This window comes from Saimiri boliviensis, chromosome 1 (genome assembly GCF_048565385.1).
Source record: "Saimiri boliviensis isolate mSaiBol1 chromosome 1, mSaiBol1.pri, whole genome shotgun sequence".
Classification (NCBI taxonomy): Eukaryota; Metazoa; Chordata; class Mammalia; order Primates; family Cebidae; genus Saimiri; species Saimiri boliviensis.
Genome location: NC_133449.1, coordinates 26164564 through 26182966, shown reverse-complemented (window position 1 = coordinate 26182966; position 18403 = coordinate 26164564). Strand labels below are relative to the sequence as shown.

Below are 18403 nucleotides of genomic sequence, written 5' to 3'. Positions count from 1 at the left end.
GAGTAGGTTAAGGGGAGCGGGTGACAGGGAGCAGGGGAAGCCCCAGGAGACCCTCATCCACTGCCAGCGCTGAGACAATGGCAGGGCCATTTGAGAACATAGCCGGCTGCAGCCCACCTGTGTCCTCCCAGCCCCATGGGACTCACGGAGAAGATGGCGTCCAGCCTCAGCAGTTGGCATTCACTCTGCTCCAGGGGCAGGAGAAGGCTCAGCAGCTTGCTCTCTATGAGGAACCCCTGGGGAGAAGGAAGAAGGCATCTCCCTTCGGGGACAGGTTTCAGGAGTGATTCCCAAGGTCTGCGGCTGCCCTCTATGTAACACTGCAGGGACCATGCCACGGAGCAGATGCCCAGGAATGGGCATGTGAGCCCCAGCCGTGAGCCCCAGCAAAGCCTGCTTGGGGTGCCCATGAGCCCCGTCCCCCCACTGCCCACAGGGGCAAGGCCAGGAACAAGCAAGGCCAGGGACAAAGCCCAGCCTCACCATGGACTTAGCTTTTCCCACCCAAAAGGGCACCAACCCACCTCACCCACAAGCCACTGGGCAAATGCCTGAGGCCCCCACCGCAGTCCAAAGCGACCCAGTCACAGGCTCCTGCTTCACGCATAGTCTTGTCCCCAAATATCTACAGAACACAGCAGCAGGAGAGGGAGCCATGGAGGGCAGTGGGCCCCCCAAAACACAGCACACCTGCAGTGGAGGGGAGAGGGCAGCCAGGCAGATTCAGTGCCCACCCTGAGCCGGGATGCCCGGGGGAGGGCTCCATGGGGAGGTGGCCTCTAGGTCCAGCTGCAGGTTGAGAGGGCAGAACCTGCCACCTGATCCCTTCAGCAGCAGCGCCCTCAGAAGCAGGAGCCAGCCAAAGGCGATTGCTCCCACTGTCCCAAAAGAACACGCACTCAGAACCATAAAATCCAAACCAACACTGCTCATGTCAGACAACAACGCAACTTCCAGCTGGGCCAGCTCAACGCAGCTTTTATACCAAGTCGAATCATGCTTGCTAACATACAGTGCAGACATCCAAATCCCAACGCACCCAGAGTGACCCCCAAAATGAGCCCCTGAGAAGGGTCATGTCAGTGTGGCCATGTCACTTAGCGAGTGGTTCCTGGAGGTGAGCTGGTGCGCCTTGTCTCAGAACCAGCATCATTTTAAGCTGGCCGGAGCCCTCCAGCCAGCCTGAGCTGTGCCACGCTGACCAACCGAGGCTAGGCCCATTTTCCAGCTGGGCCCCCACTCTGCTCCTCGGGCCCCAACCCTGAGCTTGGCCAGGGGAGGACTGGCCCACTCCTGACTCAGGCTGGCACTGGCCCGGCAGAGGCCTCGGCAGCAGCACACGCCCGTGGGTCCCTCGGCTGGCTGCAGCCCCGCCTGGCCTCACCGATTCGTCACACAGGAGCATCAGGATCCTCTTGGTAGTTTTTTCAGAAATTTGCTTCGGCAGGTCCAGGTAAGACTCTGATTCAGAGGCGGCCTCTTCTGCCTCCTCCTCTTCTGCAGATGGGTCGTGGGGAGAAAAGAGAGAAAAAGAAGAGAATTTCTGGACCTAGTTGACTCTGAGAAACAGTCAGATGGCTTTCCTTGGGAAAATGTACCTCTTAAAAAGCCTCTTTGAGGAGGCGTTATCACAGTCTCTTTATACTGATAAAAGCCCACTAGGTGGGGGGAAAGAGGGCTGGGGGTCAGAATCAGAGATCACCTGGAGAACTCGGCCACTCCCAGCCAGTAGTAATGGCCTACTTTTCCAAACTGCATCTACCTGAAAACATCATACTCAAAATCCAGCCATGAGCCAGGAGGTGGGAGGGGGAGTGCGAGCCTATTTATTCTTATTTCAGAGATGATCTAGCAAGTGGCTATGTGGTTTCTAAGCCTGCAACAGATGAGACAGAAGCCAGCTCAAAGCAGGGGCGGCTGGCTGTGCACATTCACAGAGAAATTTGTTTTTGCGACAGAGTCTCGCTCTGTCACCCAGGCTGGAGTGCAGTGGCACAATCTGGGCTCACTGCAACCTCCACCTCCCGGGTTCAAGCGATTCTCCTACTTAAGCCTCCTGAGTAGCTGGGATTACAGGTGGCTGTCACCATGTCTGGCTAATTTTTGTGTTTTTAGTAGAGATGAGCCTGTGACTGGGTTGCTTTGGACTGCGGTGGGGGCCTCAGGCATTTGCCCAGTGGCTTGTGGGTGAGGTGGGTTGGTGCCCTTTTGGGTGGGAAAAGCTAAGTCCATGGTGAGGCCACTGCACCCAGCCCAGAGAAATATTAACACCATAACTGACAGATGACAGCAAGAGACAAAAATTTTCTTAATTAAAATTAAATTTTTAGGCCAGGCACAGTGCCTCACATCTGTAATCTCAGCACTTTGGGAGGTTTAGGGCAGGTGGATCATGAGGTCAGAAGTTCAAGACCAGCCTGGCCAACATGGCAAAACCCCATCTCTACTAAAAATACAAACAATTATCTGGGTGTGGTGGTGCACGCCTGTAATCCCAGCTACTCAAGAGGCTGAGGCAGGAGAATCGCCTGAACCCGGCAAGGCAGAGGTTGCAGTGAGCCAAGATCATGCCACTGCACTCCAGCGTGGGCAACTGAAAGCCTGTCTCAAAAAAACAAAAACAAAAAACAAACAAATAAACAAAAAGAAAACATAATTAAATTGTAAAAAGCAATCCCTAATAATCAAAAGTAAAATAAAACAAAAATACCTATATGTGCACTAAATTGGTGCTATAACCACACAGAAACCATTCCAAGTTACTTTTTTAAAAAATTGTATTATTATTATTTTTGAGACAGACTCTTTATTGCTCAGGCTGGAGTGCAGTGGCATGATCTTGGCTCACTGCAACCTCTGCCTCCCGGGTTCAAGCAATTCCCCTCCTCAGCCTCCTGAGTAGCTGGGATTAGAGGCAAGTGCCACCACGCCTGGCTAATTTTGTATTTTTAGCAGAGATGGGGTTTTGCCATGTTGGCCAGGATGGTTTCAAACTCCTGACCTCAAGTGATGTGCCCACCTCGGCCTCCCAAGGTGCTAGGATTACAGGTATGAGCCACTGTGCCTGTGGCAAAGTGACTTTAAAATATAGCAATCTGTCTGTATATCCCTGGAGGGACATACTTTAAGAACAAAAAGAACCATAGAAAAGTGTAAGCTGTCTTTAGTAATCATTTGTTGGTGGTAGGGCTGATATTTTCAACCAAGACAGCTCTGTAGTGCTGTGGTGAATGCATGTGATTCATTATTTTGAAGTCATTGAGCACTAAGACTTTCAAGTTGGAAGAAAGGGGATACACTTTCATACTGTTAAGTAAAAATCCTGGCATACTGTTGAGGAGGATTTAGGATGAACTCATGATTTATTTTATTACTAAAAAAAATCCTATACTCTCAGCTCTGTCCATTGAAAAGTCCTAAAAACAATGGCAAACCCAAAGCAATAAGCACCCAGCATCCACAGCATGGTTTCAAAATACCATTCACTGGGTAGGCATGGTGGTTTCATGCCTGCAGTCCCAACACTCTGGGAAGGAATCGTTTGAGCCCAGGTGTTTGAGATCAGCCTGGGCAACATGGCAAATCCCTGTCTCTACAGAAAATAAAAAACTAGCTGGGCATGGTGGCATGAATCTTTGGTCCTAGCTACTCGGGAGGCAGACGTGGGAGGATCGCTGAAGACTGGGAGGCAGAGGTTGCAGTGAGCTAAGATCCCACCGCTGTACTCCAGCCTGGGTGACACAGTGAGACCATTTCAAAAAAAAAAAAAAAAAAAAAAATCCCTATTGAAAAGGACCAGGGGTCCCTTGGAGAAATGGCTGATTCCAGACTTGAGGCAGGAAAAGTATAATGTATTCCTGGAACACCTGGTCATCCTGGAAAGCTAGGATGCTGTTAAAAACTACTAGGGCTGAGTCAGAAGGACCCAGAAGCCAATAGGAAGACTTCCACTGGCCAAAGATGGAACAATTTCAGCCTCAATAAGGATAATTACTTTAGTAAACTAAAATACATCAAATTTGTATAAATTAATGCATTCATAATATTTTTAAAAAATTCATTGTTACCTTTGGAAGATGCTAGAGACCCAATCCATTGTTTTGAAAACTGGTAAACAGAAAAAATAAGCATCTATCCTGCTTTTCTTATACAGACTATCTCAGGGTAGCAAGTTGCTAATGAAGGGAAGATTTTCTTTTAAGAAGTATTCTAAATATTAAATAAAGACACAAGAATAGAATTTAAATATTCTTTCTCCAATCCCTAATAAAGTTAACGGATCTTAGACAATGAATGGCAATAGTTGCTAATATCACAAAAAGAGAGGCAGCTTAACATTAGTTTATCCCAGGGACGGTACTACACAATAGTGTACTTAGCAAAAATAAATTGGACCTGCATCTGATCAAGTTTCTAGACCTAACTACCAGTTTATCATACAGGGGAGAGAAAAAAGCTATAAATTAGAGGAGACTGAAAAGATACATCAGTAATCATACTCTCCTACCTTCTAGCTATGGGAGCTCTTCCCCTCCTCCCTAGACTGTCTCTAACATGACTGGGTTGACCCGATGTTCTCAGAGGGCCCCTGCGGCTCTAAGTCTCTATGACAATGTTCTAGTCACCTGTGCGCAGAAGCATTTCTTCTACTATCTGCGTGGCAGACTTCTGGGGCTGCTGAGAAATAGGCCCCACATTCTTCAGGAACCAGAAATCAGGTGCTGTCCAGGGGAGCCCCAGATGATGAGTGTGGATGATCCTGTCTACATCAAAGCCTCTGGCTATTAGGTCCTTCGCCTCCTCTTCATTCATCAGCCAAATCTCCCGAAACTTTTCATCATCAATAAGAGCAAAATGCCTGTGAAGGAGAGTCACAGAGCACAGCCAGCTGACCCCAGGGCCTGGCCAGGGTTCCCTCCATTGGCAACAGGGCAAGAACATGCAAAAGAGCTGTGCTAATTCCCAGGCTTGGCCCCATCCCTGGGCAGCTGATTCCCGTTTACGATGAACTGGAAGTCATCCCACCATATCTCAAGAAAAGGCAGGTGACACGCAAGTAAAGGGCCAGGGGAACAGAGCACAAAGGGTTAACTAGTGTGCCTGGTCCAGCTCCAGAATGGCAGACGATATCAAGTCCAGTGAAATCACAGCCTGTACAAACTCCACCCCTGCCACCTCGACGCTAGTGCAAGTACCATAGGACCAAGTCCTTCAGATACCTCATGGCTTTCTGTAGCTCCTTGAATTGCATCACGAGACGTTTGTATTCCAAGGTTAGAGACTGGTTCTCCTCCTGGAACTGCTTTATTTGCTTGGCATATTTTGATCTCAGATTGTTAAGTGTATCATGCAGGCTGGTTGAAGGAAAAAAAAAAAAAAGTCTGTGGCTGGGCACAGTGGCTCACGCCTGTAATCCCAGCACTTTGGGAGATCAAGTCAGGTGGAATGAGAGGTCGGGAGTTCAAGACCAGCCTGGCCAACATGGTGAATCCCCGTCTCTACTAAAAATACAAAAATTAGGTTGGCATGGTGGAGCACGCCTGTCCCAGCTTCTCAGGAGGCTGATGCAGAAGAATTGCTTAAATCCAAGAGGCAGAGGTTGCAGTGAACTGAGATTGCACCACTGCACTCCAGCCTGGCAACAGAGTGAGACTCCATCTCAAAAAAAAGAAAAAAAAAAAGAGGCCTCCCAAAGCCTTTGGCCAGCTTGCTCTCCCACTCTTCTGCTGTGCGAGGACACAGTGTTCCTCCCCTCTGAAAGATGCAGCCCTCACTAAAAACTGAACCTGCCAGCCTTGATCTTGGCCGTCCCAGGTCCCAGATCTGTGAGAAATAAACTTTTGTCTTTGTAAACTGTCCAGGCTCAGGTAGTCTATTAAAGCAGCATAAACGGATATGTCAAATTACGAAATGTTGGGTGGTAGTGATGAGGAAAGGAAAATGGTAATAAAAGCAAGAGATAAAAAGGTAGCGCTCAGAAACTGCAGGGGCCGCTGAAGGGTTTTTCAGGCTGAGGGAAAGCTGTCCGAGTCTGAACTAAGAGGGAAGATCCCACTCATCTCAGCCACGTGCATCAAACCCAGGCTCTGCCTCAAGCGCCTCCTCCCACCTCCCTCCTTCCCCGTTTTCTTCACCTGCTGTGTGGCCTTCTGATTCCTACCTCTTTGCCCTCAGACCAGCCACTCCAGCTACCAGCACAGGCCCCCTGGAGTCTCCTCTTAACTGCCTTTTGCCAATTCCTGTCCCCACCCCCTTCCAATATTTCACTTCCTTGGGAAAGTTTCCCAGGTGCCTCCTTGCTGGATTGATGTGTGCCTTTCCTGGATGTTCCCCTATCTGGTATGGTGCGTATATAGGGGGATTTTTTTTTTCATAAATATTGTCCCCTGACTATTCTTGTTTCTCAGATAATCAGGCTTAAGATGACATACCATTTACTTGGTATCATTTTCTGTGATAAGTCACTATCAAAAGGTCAACTGGTATTCTATACATTCAACATGTGTCCAAAATGTATTATTATCAACCTACAAGTGGAAGAATTCATAAATAATAATAGGCTATTTGGGGTTTGGAGAAAACCCCTCAATCTTGTCTCCTTCTACAAACGAGAAGTCTTCTTCCACTCTGGTCCTCAGAGCCTAGTGCAATGGTCTGGAACTTAGAATGCAATTCTTAAAGGACGAAAGGCAGGAAGGATGGAAGTAAGGAGACACGGAGGAAGGGAAGGATATGTGAGACGTTTCAAGCAATAGGCACCTTTCAATGAGCCACTGTGTCTGCACAAAAGCAAACTGGCACATTGTCATGAGTACTTAGGTTGGTATTATTTATAAGAGAAAAAGGCCGGAAGCAATCTATACGTCCATCATTTGAGACTGGTCAAATAAATCATAGTGGGTAGTAAGCAGCTTAAGAAACAGTGAAAGTGGCCGGGCGCGGTGGCTCAAGCCTGTAATCCCAGCACTTTGGGAGGCTGAGGCGGGTGGATCACGAGGTCGAGAGATCGAGACCATCCTGGTCAACATGGCGAAACCCTGTCTCTACTAAAAATACAAAAAACTAGCTGGGCATGGTGGCGCATGCCTGTAATCCCAGCTACTTAGGAGGCTGAGGCAGGAGAATTGCCTGAGCCCAGGAGGCGGAGGTTGCGGTGAGCCGAGATCGCGCCATTGCACTCCAGCCTGGGTAACAAGAGCGAAACTCCGTCTCAAAAAAAAAAAAAAGAAACAGTGAAAGTGGCCAGGCTCGGTGGCTCCTGCCTGTAATCCCAGCATTTTGGAAGGCTGAGGTGGGTGGATCACCTGAGGTCAGGAATTCGAGACTAGCCTGACCAACATGGTGAAACCCTGTCTCTACTTAAAAAAAAAAAAAAAAAAAAAAACAAAAACGCGAAAGTTCTCTATGAACTGGGAGGGGAAAGTCTTCAAGATATATAGCAAAGTGTACAGACCACCACCATTGTGTAAAAGCAGATGGGGGATGAAAATATTTGTTTGTGCTTGTATATGCCTAATGAAATTCTGGAAGAAACAAACAAATAATGGTTACAGAGGTGGGAAAGAGGAACAAGATGAATGGGGACGGAAGACCTTTTGCTATGTATTCTTTTCTTGGGGAGAAACCACTTGAATGTATTAACGTTTCCCAAAAACCACTTGAATGTATTAACTTTTCCCAACACCATTTTATTAAGTGTTGGTTATATTTTCACTGGTTTCTACCCCTTCAATAGAGAAAAACACATACCCATCCCTATTCTCAGCACAGAAGGGCCCAGAAGAAAGATGCTCTGCATGCTAGCATACCGATTGATCTTCCTCTTCTGCTGGGATTTAATCACCGTGCTTTCTTCATCTCTCTTCTTCAGCACCTGCAGGTTGTACTCTAATTTCTCTTGGTTTAGCAGATAAACTGCTTTCCTCTGCTGAAGCTGCTGCTCAAGAATCTAAAGTTAAAAAGATTATGTGTGTGTGTGTGTGTGTGTGTGTGTGTGTGTGTGTTAAAGTTAAAAATATGTATGTGTGTGTTAAAGTTAAAAAGATTATGTGTGTGTGTGCTAAAGTTAAAAAGATTATATCTGTGCATACACACACACACATACACTAACTCTACACCTGCATCCTTGGTATTACATACACTAGTGTATTTAAAATGTCTTTTGGGGAACATGCTTTGTATAGGTAAATATTTACATAGACATACTTACATAATCCTGTCTGTGTATGTTTATTTACCTAGCTATGTATATCCATATTCAGATGTATTATTCATCTTTGTACCTATATTCATAAATAATAAAGATGTACAAGGTAAAAGTGTTGGTAGAAATTTATACCGAAAGTAATATAAAAAGAAACTTCCCTACATTTATAAACTTATCTGCCCTGTGAATTATATCTAGAATTGTACACAAATAAAGGTATGCTCTGAAATACTACATCTATATTTACACACACTAATTGGCCCTAGCTTGTGGGCCTCTGATAAATTGTTCAAGTCGTGTTAGAGGAACCTTAGGCATTGTTAAAAAATCTCTCATGAGACTCAAGTTAAAGGCCAAGATAAAATACAAGTCAACAAACTGTAAGCTAAAATCTGTGTACCTAAGTCTAAGAAAGGTCACAGAGATTTCAAGTCCAACTAACTCTGGAAATTTTCACCAGACCCCTTAGAGATATGAGCAGCCCCTCTAAAAACACCATAGAAATAAATACAGCCACAAAAACTTGAAATGTCCCCACTTTGACCTTCCAGAGTGGAAGTGTTACTGGTTAGCAACCCAGGTTCATTTAAAAGGACAGACACAGTCATGCTTACTTTTTGGACTTCCATTAGCTGTATTCATTCGTTCAGCAAATATTTATCATGTGCCTAATGTGTGTCAGATACTTTTCGAGGCGCCATTGGGAAAACACTAGTGAGAAAGGCATAGTCCTGACCTGTCTAGAACAGAGGCAGATAAACAAGCACTAGTGATAAGAAACAAGAGAGAGGGAAGCCCAGTTATGGGACCAATGAGAAGAGCACTGTCCCTGGTCTTGAGAGACCAGGGAAGGCATCCCTGGAAAGACGGCCTATCTAGCTGAGACCCAGATAATGTGCTGGAGTTATGCAGGTGACACCCGAAGGGAGAGGGCTCTAGAGAGAGGAAATAGCATATAAGAGGCGAGAGAGAGGGGGGTGTTTTTGGGAAAACCACAAGAAGTTCAGGATGTGAGACACGAGGCAAGAAATGGTCAGAAATGAGGCTGACTCCATTTCCGAGCAGCAGAGCCCTCCCCAAGGCTAGGAATGTAAAGCATTATCCTGACAGCAATGGAGGCCCACTAAAAATGTTAAGCAGGGAAGGAAAATGGCTGGTCCAGTCACTGCAGAAAGATCACCCTGACAGGTTGTTAAAAAAAAGATCAGAGAGAGGCAAGGCTGGAGGCTGGCATGCTCCTGCCTCTCCTGAGTGAAATGCAGGAATGGGAAGGCAATTCAGTGGAATCAGAAACTCGATAAAGCCACCATGTGCATGTGCTCTCCAGAATCCTTCCCGTCTCCCTCTGCTAGGCTACACATTCTTGCCTAGGAATCGACAGAGGAAGTGATTCCAAGCGGCTATCACAGCCCGCTCTGGGTCATACTCGAGGAGGACTCCTGTCGAGGAGGCGACACTTCATCGGGTCATTCCACGTGTGCTGTGAAATCCAGTGATCCCCACGTTGTAACAGGGGGAATTAGTCAAGGATATTCTACATCACCATGGCAGAGATTTTTCAATCTCCATTACGACATGAATATTTGAATGTCTTCTGCAGAACAGAAGCGCGTAGTATCTTTTAACAGATGGTAAATGAAGAATCCTGTTGGTCCCTGAGATCTAACTAAACCTACCTCTCAATTTCTCTACTTGCTTTTTATTTACTTTTTCTAGTTAGACATTTTTCTTTGTAAAAACTGTTCCTGAGCGCAAAAGCAGTATTTGCTCATTGGAGAAAATGTGGAAAGTACAGCAAATGAAAAAGAAGACACAGAAGTGTAGGGCACGTTGGGAGCCAGATGTAAGGCTGAGGGCCCCACAGGGTCGTGGGGTGAGCCTTATGCTGTGCTGAGGCGCAGGATCCAAGAAATAAAGAGACAGGACACAGAAGTATAAAGAAAACGCAGCGGGGCTTGGGGGGCCACGCCACCTATAAGCAGAGTCAGGCGAGGCCCCGAATGTCCAGAAGCATGAGTATTTATTGTGTATAGGTTAGGGGGCAGGGCAGTGAGTGAAATCATCTTTAAGGATAGTGATAGGGTCGTGAGCAATAAAACATAGGGTCCACCCCCATTAGGTCACCTAGGCCAGGAGGTGGACAGTGCACAGCAAGGGGCCCATTGCCACGAAGGCAAGGGCCATGTGCAGTAAGGGGTCCACCCCCATTAGGTCACCGAGGCTTGAAGGTGGGCCATGCACAGTGAAGTGGGTGCAGTGTGCAATACTTCTATCTATGGGAAAACTACTTCTAAGAAGATTTATAGGAGGATGCTTTAAGTCACATAGCAGTGACAGAGCTGTCAAGGTTACCGCCACCTTCTGGCAGCTTCCAATGGGTTCTATGGGAAGATGCTTTTCGAGCAGCACAGGAGAAAGAGCTGATAAAGTTCACAGTCACCAAGGTGGATTGTCATTCTGAGGGCAGCCTTCCACAAGAACTGGAGCAAGGTCCTACTACTCCTTTATCAGGAGGAGTGGCTCTCACCCCCAGCCTGCCATACAGCGGGTATCTTTACAATACTGAACGCTGCTGCCTGGGCCATGGATTCTTGTCCTGGTGTAACTCTCCCTTAAATCATGCTCTGCACTGTGTCTGCTCTAGGCATTCCTCCGATTATAAGCTGCTTATCCCTTAATTCATGCTCTGTACTGTGTCCACTCTAGGGATTCCTCCGATTATGAACTAAGATATAATTATAGGTATATATGTAGGGAAATATTCTTTAGGCACTCATACTATCAACTATTATATGATTATATATAGGGGATTATATAAAGGGAGACTTCAAACCCTATTTCTATAAACTAATGTATGATTATGTAAAGGATTATATAAAAGGAAATAGCTGAGTAGTAACACTATGAAGTGAGATATTCCTTAAGCCCTAACTGTGCCAGGGTACTGCTTAGCTCTCATTCCTCGGTGCCTATATGGGGGGTTACCCACAAGAAGAAAGAGGCTGCACAATGACCGATAACTGCACCCCCAAAGGTGACGTCGGTTAATATCAGGACGCTTTCCTCCATTGCCCTTTACATAGCTGGAATCAGACCATGTCTACAATTTCATATCCTACTTTTCTCCCTCAATATTACAACAACAATTTTCCATGTTAGTAAAGTTTTATTAACATCATTTAATGGTACAGAATACTTTTTTTTTTGTTTTAGATAGAGTCTTGCTCTGTCGCCCAGGCTGGAGTGAAGTGGCATCATCTCAGCTCACTGAAACCTCCACTTCCCAGGTTCAAGTGATTCTCTTGCCTCAGCCTCTCAGTAGCTGGGATTACAGGCGCCCACCACCAAGCCCGGCTAATTTTCATATTTTTAGTAGAGATAGAGTTTCACCATGTTGGTCAGGTTGGTCTGAAACACCAGACCTCAGGTGATCCACCTGCCTCGACCTCCTAAAGTGCTGGGATTATGGGCTAGAATACTTTTATATAGCATGGCATTTTATCATATATGAAATATTTAACATGTTTATCATGTAATAATTTACTATTTCCCAACAGTCGTGTGTATATGTGTGTGTGTATATATATATATATGTGTGTGTGTGTGTGTATATATATATAGTTATATATAGTTTTAATAAGTTTCTCTATTATAAAATAATACTGGGACAAATTACATATAAAACTCTTGGGGTAATTTATATCCTTATGGTAGATTCTGAGAAGTGAAATGACTAAGTCAGAGGTTCTCAATAAATTGCTTTCCAAAGAGCAATCTACGGTTTATACTCCCACTGGCCATGGGTACTAGTGCCCACCTCACCACATCCTGCCAGCATTGAGCATCGTGCAGGGCAGACCCTGCAGCACCAGGGGCAGGCCTGGCCCTTCGGTGGGAACTTGGAGCAGGACAGGGAGCTGCCAGATGCTACAGCTACAACTACAAAGGACCCTTTCTGGACCTGTTTAAAGTTAATTTTGAAATGTCAGACTCAAACAATATCTCAAAGGGCCTATGGATGATGCCAAGAGCACACCCTCATTTCAACTGCAATTGTCTGGGCGGTCCCAGGCTGAGTTACTCTGGGCCCTGTCCCCTTCTAGAGATGACCCTGAGTGTTTTGCGGGAAAGGGACTGGACTCTCAGCAGCTCTTCTTGCAAAGTTGCAATAATTTATGCCTCCATTCCTCAAATGAAACCAGATCTGCCACTTCAAAAGTCACCAGCCTTGGTCATAGTGAGGGAGTTAGGAATCAGAACACAAACCAAACACACATGGACTGGACATAGGGAGGCCATTGGTCTATGAGGCAGCTTGGTACAAAAGTCTAATAGAAAAGCTCTAGCCAGATGTGATGGCTCATGCTTGTAATCCCAGCACTTGGGGAAGCCAAGCGGGGTGGATCACAAGGTTAGGAGTTCAAGACCAGCCTGGCCAACATGGTGAAACCCCACCTCTAATTTTTTGTAAAGATACAAAAAATTAGCCAGGCATAGTGTCATGCACGTGTAATCCCAACTACTCCAGAGGCTGAGGCAGGAGAATCACTTGAACTCGGGAGGCGGGGGTTACAGTGAGCCAAGATCATGCCATTGCGCTCCAGCCTGGGCAACAGGACAAGACTCCGTCTCAAAAAGAAAGAAAGAAAGAAAAGTTCCACGTGGGATGTAACTATCTGAGAATAAATGAGCACTCACAGAGAAGGAGGGTCTTCAGAGCTGCTCTCCATTTGGGATGACAATGAATGGCTGTTCAGTCTTCATGGGAATTGACGCCTGGGGGCCCTGAGACCCAGAGTGCGTGAACGTCTGCTCCGATGATTTCCAGGGAGCCCTCCTTTTCCTCATGGCCTTGCAATAATCCCCTATCCCTAAGAGCATTTTCCAGACTTATTTGGCCATAGGATTGTTTTTATATTTACAATAGAACAAAAGTATGTGAACTATAAATGCAAGCTCTAGCACGTGCATTCTCATGTGAATTTCCTTCTTAAAGGCAGATTATTACATTTTATATATATAATGTAATTATATACATATACTGCAATTATATATATATAATAGTATATGCATATAGATGGATGGCTGGGCATGGTGGCTCATGCTTGTAATCCCAGCATTTGAGAGGCCAAGGCAGGAGGAACCCTTGAGGATATGAGTTCGAGACCAACCTGGGTAACAAAGTGAGAAAGTGAGAACCCATCTTTACAAAAGAATTTTTAATTAGCCAGGCGTGGTGGCATGTGCCTGCAGTCCCAGCTATTCCGGAGACTGAGGTGGGAGGATTGCTTTAGCCTGGAAGGTCGAGGCTGCAGTGAGCCAAGATCATGCCACTGCACTCCAGTCTGAGAAACAGAGGAAGACCCTGTCTCCAAAAAAAGAAGAGCAGGAGGGATTGGGCAAAGAACATGAACAACACTTTTCAAAAGAAAGCATACATGTAGCCAACAAGCATATGACAAAATGTTCAACATCACTAATCATTAGAGAAATGCAAATCAAAACCACAATGATATACCATCTCACACCAGTTAGAATGGCTATTAAAAAGTCAAATACACACACACACACACACACACACACACCCCAAAGAGGAAAAAAAAAAAAAACAGGAGATGCTGGTGAGGTTGCAGAGAAAAAGGAACACTTGCACATGGATGGTGGGAATGTAAAGTTGTTCAGGTATTGCGGAAAGCAGTGTGGCAACTGCTCAAAGAACTTAAAACAGAGCTACCATTTGACAAAGCAATCCCATTATTGGGTATGTACCCAAAGGAATAGAAATCATTCTGCCACAAGGACACATGCATGCATATGTTCACTACAACCTATTCATAACAGTAAAGACATGGAATCAACCTAGATGCCCATCAATAACAGACTGGGTTTTTAAACTGTGGTACATATACACCATGGAGTATTATGAAGCCATAAAAAAGAACAAGATCATATGGTTTGACATAAGGGTTTAGAAAAAAAAAGAACAAGAATAGATCCTCTGCAGCAACATATATCCTAAGCAAACCAACAAAGGAACAGAAAACCAAATACCAAAATACAGCATGTTCTCACGTATGAGTGGGACTGATGAGAACACATGGGCACAAAGAGGGAACGGCAGACACTGGGCCTATTAGAGGGTGAAGGTTGGGAGCAGGGAGAGGATCAAAAAACTACCAATCTGGTACTATGCTTATTACTGGGGTAATAAAATAATCTGTACAGCAAACCCCTGTGACGTGCAGTTCTCCCATACAGCAAACCTGCACATGTACCCTGAACCTAAAATAAAAGTTAAAAAAAAAACTGTAATTGATTTTGTTAAATGTCTGTGCTTATTATTCAATTATGCAAAGATATTTTACAAAGTTAAATCATGTTCCCAAGACTAATGTCGAAACACAATGTTTATGTCATCTATAAAGATTACAATCTAACCTGCCGCAGAACTCCTTCTATGGTAAAGGCAGCACAGGTGTTGAAAACACCTTCCCCTCTTTTTCCTGGGGCAGTGCAAGCTTCTCCACAGCTGCTTTTGGGCATCATCTCTTGCCCATGGGCTCAGGAAAAGAGGCTGCCACCAATGTGCCAGCAGAATGGAAACTTAAAACAGCCTTTCCCTTCTGGCCTTCTGGCCTTCTCTGCTGACTCCAGAGACTCCATTGGGCCAATTCACCCCAATCTAGACCCTAAGCTGGGCCTGCAGGATCCTATGTTGGAATCCTAAGACTGGCAATGTCATCTCAGGCCACGCTCTTGCTCCCTGTTTCTGTTCCAGCTCTTGCTCTTTGACGCTATTTGCGTAGCTTGATTTCTTATTCAATAGATTACACGTTCCTGGAGGGCAGGGGCTGAATTCTGTTTATCTCTGTGCTTTGCAGAATGCAAATTAGTATAGTGCAAATAAATAACACCTTTAACTTTGGGGGATTAATATTCTGGTATTAAAAGTTAACAGCCCCTAAATTTGAGCTGAACATCTTACAATCCTAAACGAGTATGTAAGGTGTACAGATAAAAACATCTGTATCTTCCTGCATCAAGAATTAAATGTTTTCTAGCAGTTTTCTTTTAGGGTGGGGGGCAGGGGGAGGGAGTTTCCACCTAAGCATGCAATGTTTACAGGCTTCTTTGGTCTGTTTTTAATAACATGACCTTTACTGGCAGTAAGGTAAGCTCTTGAACATTAAGACTTTTTTTTACATCTTGTACTTTACCCATTATCCAAATCTATGTGTACTGGATCCTTTCTATTTTTGAGGTTTGCAAGAATTTTAGTTCCATATTTTAGAATTGATAGAGTGCTATGCATTAGTTGGGAAGAGCAAATTTGATGTTGAGCTGCGTGTTGTATCTTCTGAATAAAAATCAATGCCATTTGGCTTGAAGGTCTAGTGAAAATGCACTTAAGAGCCACTATAATCCCAGCACTTTGAGAGGGTGAGGTAGGTGGATCACAAGGTCAGGAGTTAGAGACCAGATTAGCCAAACCTTGTCTCCAGTAAAAACACACACACACACACAAAAATTCGCTGGGCGTGGTGGCAGGATAATCACTTGAACCCAGGAGGCGGAGGTTGCAGTGAGTCGAAATTGCTCCACTGCATTTCAGCCTGGAAGACAGAGGTAGACTCTGCCTCAGAAAAAAAAAAAAAAAAAAAAAAAAAGGGGTCACTATGATAAAGTTCAACCCACTAAAACATTCCACATGTTTCCATATGGGATATGGGTAGTCCCTGATTGGATGATTTTTCCCCCAGTTACAGTGTGAAAGTGGTACAGGTAGCCTCAGTTTCCATCTGACACAGGAAAGAACTAAGATGCAAAAGCACTATGCCCGCTTCCTGCCTGAAATGTCTCCATCTGCCTGCCTCCCACATTCACACATGCCACCATCAGTCAACCTGGACAGGGACAGGCAGTGGTACCCGGCCCCCTGCCTCCCTGCCCACCACTTCTCTGACTTTACCCTACCTCCTGCTCCCACCCTCAGCAACTCCCCATGTCCTAGTATTTTTTTTTTTTTTTTTTTTTTTGCCTCATTCAAATATTTGAACATTGGATTAAGAACATGAAATTCCAGGCCGGGCGCGGTGGCTCAAGCCTGTAATCCCAGCACTTTGGGAGACCGAGGCGGGTGGATCACGAGGTCAAGAGATCGAGACCATCCTGGTCAACATGGTGAAACCCCGTCTCTACTAAAAATACAAAACATTAGCTGGGCATGGTGGTGCGTGCCTGTAGTCCCAGCTACTCGGGAGGCTGAGGCAGGAGAATTGCCTGAACCCAGGAGGCGGAGGTTGCGGTGAGCCGAGATCGCGCCATTGCACTCCAGCCTGGGTAACAAGAGCGAAACTCCGCCTCAAAAAAAAAAAAAAAAAAAAGAACATGAAATTCCATATATCTCACTGAGGCCAACAATATGTAGTTTTGTCACATAAATTATCACAGAACCAAGATACATTCAGAAAGCTTAACAGTAGCCATTTTCAGTAAAACTGTATCACAGTACAGCCCACAGAAATAGTGCTGCTGTTGGCCGGGCACAGTGGCTCATGTCTGTTATCCCAACACTTTGGGAAGCCGAGACGGGTGGATCACCTGAGGTCAGCAGTTCAAGACCAGCCTTGCCAAAAGGTGAAACCCTGCCTCTTCTAAAAATACAAAAATTAGCTGGGCATGGTGGCAGGCATCTATAATTCCAGCTACTCAGGAGGCTGAGGCAGGAGAATTGCTTGAACTTGGGAGGCAGAGGTTGTGGTGAGCCGAGATCACGCCACTGTACTCCAGCTGGATGACAAGAGCAAAACTCTGTCTCAAAAAATAAACAAATAAATAAATAATAAAATAAATAGTGCTACTGTCTTACAGACTTGTACTGTTCTGTTAGTAACTCTCATTTCTGTGACATTAATATGAGAAGGACCTGGGAAGGTTCTCAAGACTGGTAAATATATTTGTAACCTAACGGGGTTTTTAATTTAACTTCATGATATCAAGTAACAGGAAAAGAACTGAAATTCTACCAAAAGCTACGTGGACAAGTGTTCATCTAAGACCTTTTTCTACATAGAGGCTGAAAGGAATAGACCACACTTGAATATGAAGATGCAAGTACGTTACATCTAAACGTAACTAGAGAGACTCTTTAAAACCGGTGTTGAAACAGAATCCTAGACTTGGAAAAAACTTTAGAAAACAGAAAGAACCTCCTGCTGCTGCAGGAACCCTTCTTCCACACTGAAGACAGTCATTCAGCCATTGGACAGTCTGAGAGAAGCAATCTTTGCTTTGTAGGACGCCCTTCTGAATATTAGACAGTCCTAACTCTCAGATGCTTCTTTCTGATAGTCAGAATTTGCCTCCCTGAAGTTTCCAATCATCAGTCAAGGGGCTGTTTGAAACAAGGGGAAGGGTATAGGCTTCTGAGCCTGACAGAACTGGGTTTGAATCCAGGGTTTATCGTGTACTAGATATATAGCTTTGTCTATAAGCTTCAGATTCCTGAGGTATAAAGTGCTGTTGGTGATGAGGATTAGAGATACCATTCGTGAAGTACCTGGAATACGGGAGAGACTCGCTTGATGGCTGCCGTTTTTGGCAGTAGCTGTCCTAGCTTCGGCTCTCAGATGAAGCCAACTTGTCCTAGGGACATTTTCCCTTTGCCAGGAGAAAAAGGCTTCCGGACCGCTGTTTCTCTTTCTTCCTTCCTTTCTCTCTTTCTCCTTCCTTTCTTTTTTCTTTCTTTCCTTCTTTGTTCTCTCTCTCTCTCTCTCTCTCTCTCTCTCTCTCTCTCTCTCTCATTCTTTCTGACAAGGTCTTGCTCTGTTGCCCAGACTGGAGTGATCACAGCTCACTGCAGCCTTAAACTCCTGGGCTTAAGTGTGCCTCCAACCTTAGCCTCGTGAGTAGCTGGGACCACAGGTGTGTGCTACCAGGTTCAGCTAGTTTTTTGTTGTTGTTGTTGTTTGTTTGTTTGTTTGTTTGTTTTTGCCGAGACAGAGTTTCACTATGTTTCCCAGGCTGGTTTTGAACTCCAGAACTCCAGCAATCCTCACACCTTGGCCTCCCAAAGTGCTGGGATTACAAGTGTAAGCCACCATGCTCAGCCCACCTCCACTGGTTTCTTAAAAGAAAGCATCCCTCTGCGTATATCTTGTACATGAGCTCCTTCAGATAGGAACATTTAAAAGAAGG

The 18403-nt window shown here is 45.2% G+C and overlaps 1 protein-coding gene across 2 annotated transcripts in view; it reads right to left on the bottom strand.

Moving 5' to 3' along the window:
- Positions 1–18403, bottom strand: part of DRC1 (dynein regulatory complex subunit 1) — a 59944-nt gene that overhangs the window by 7563 nt on the left and 33978 nt on the right. For both annotated transcript variants that reach the window (XM_003941587.3, XM_074395269.1), the window contains exons 8-12: positions 7809–7948; positions 5220–5354; positions 4626–4858; positions 1385–1497; positions 147–236 (exon numbers count right to left, since the gene is read on the bottom strand). In XM_003941587.3, coding sequence (XP_003941636.1) covers positions 147–236; positions 1385–1497; positions 4626–4858; positions 5220–5354; positions 7809–7948 — 711 coding nt within the window. The remainder of the gene's footprint in view (positions 1–146; positions 237–1384; positions 1498–4625; positions 4859–5219; positions 5355–7808; positions 7949–18403) is intronic.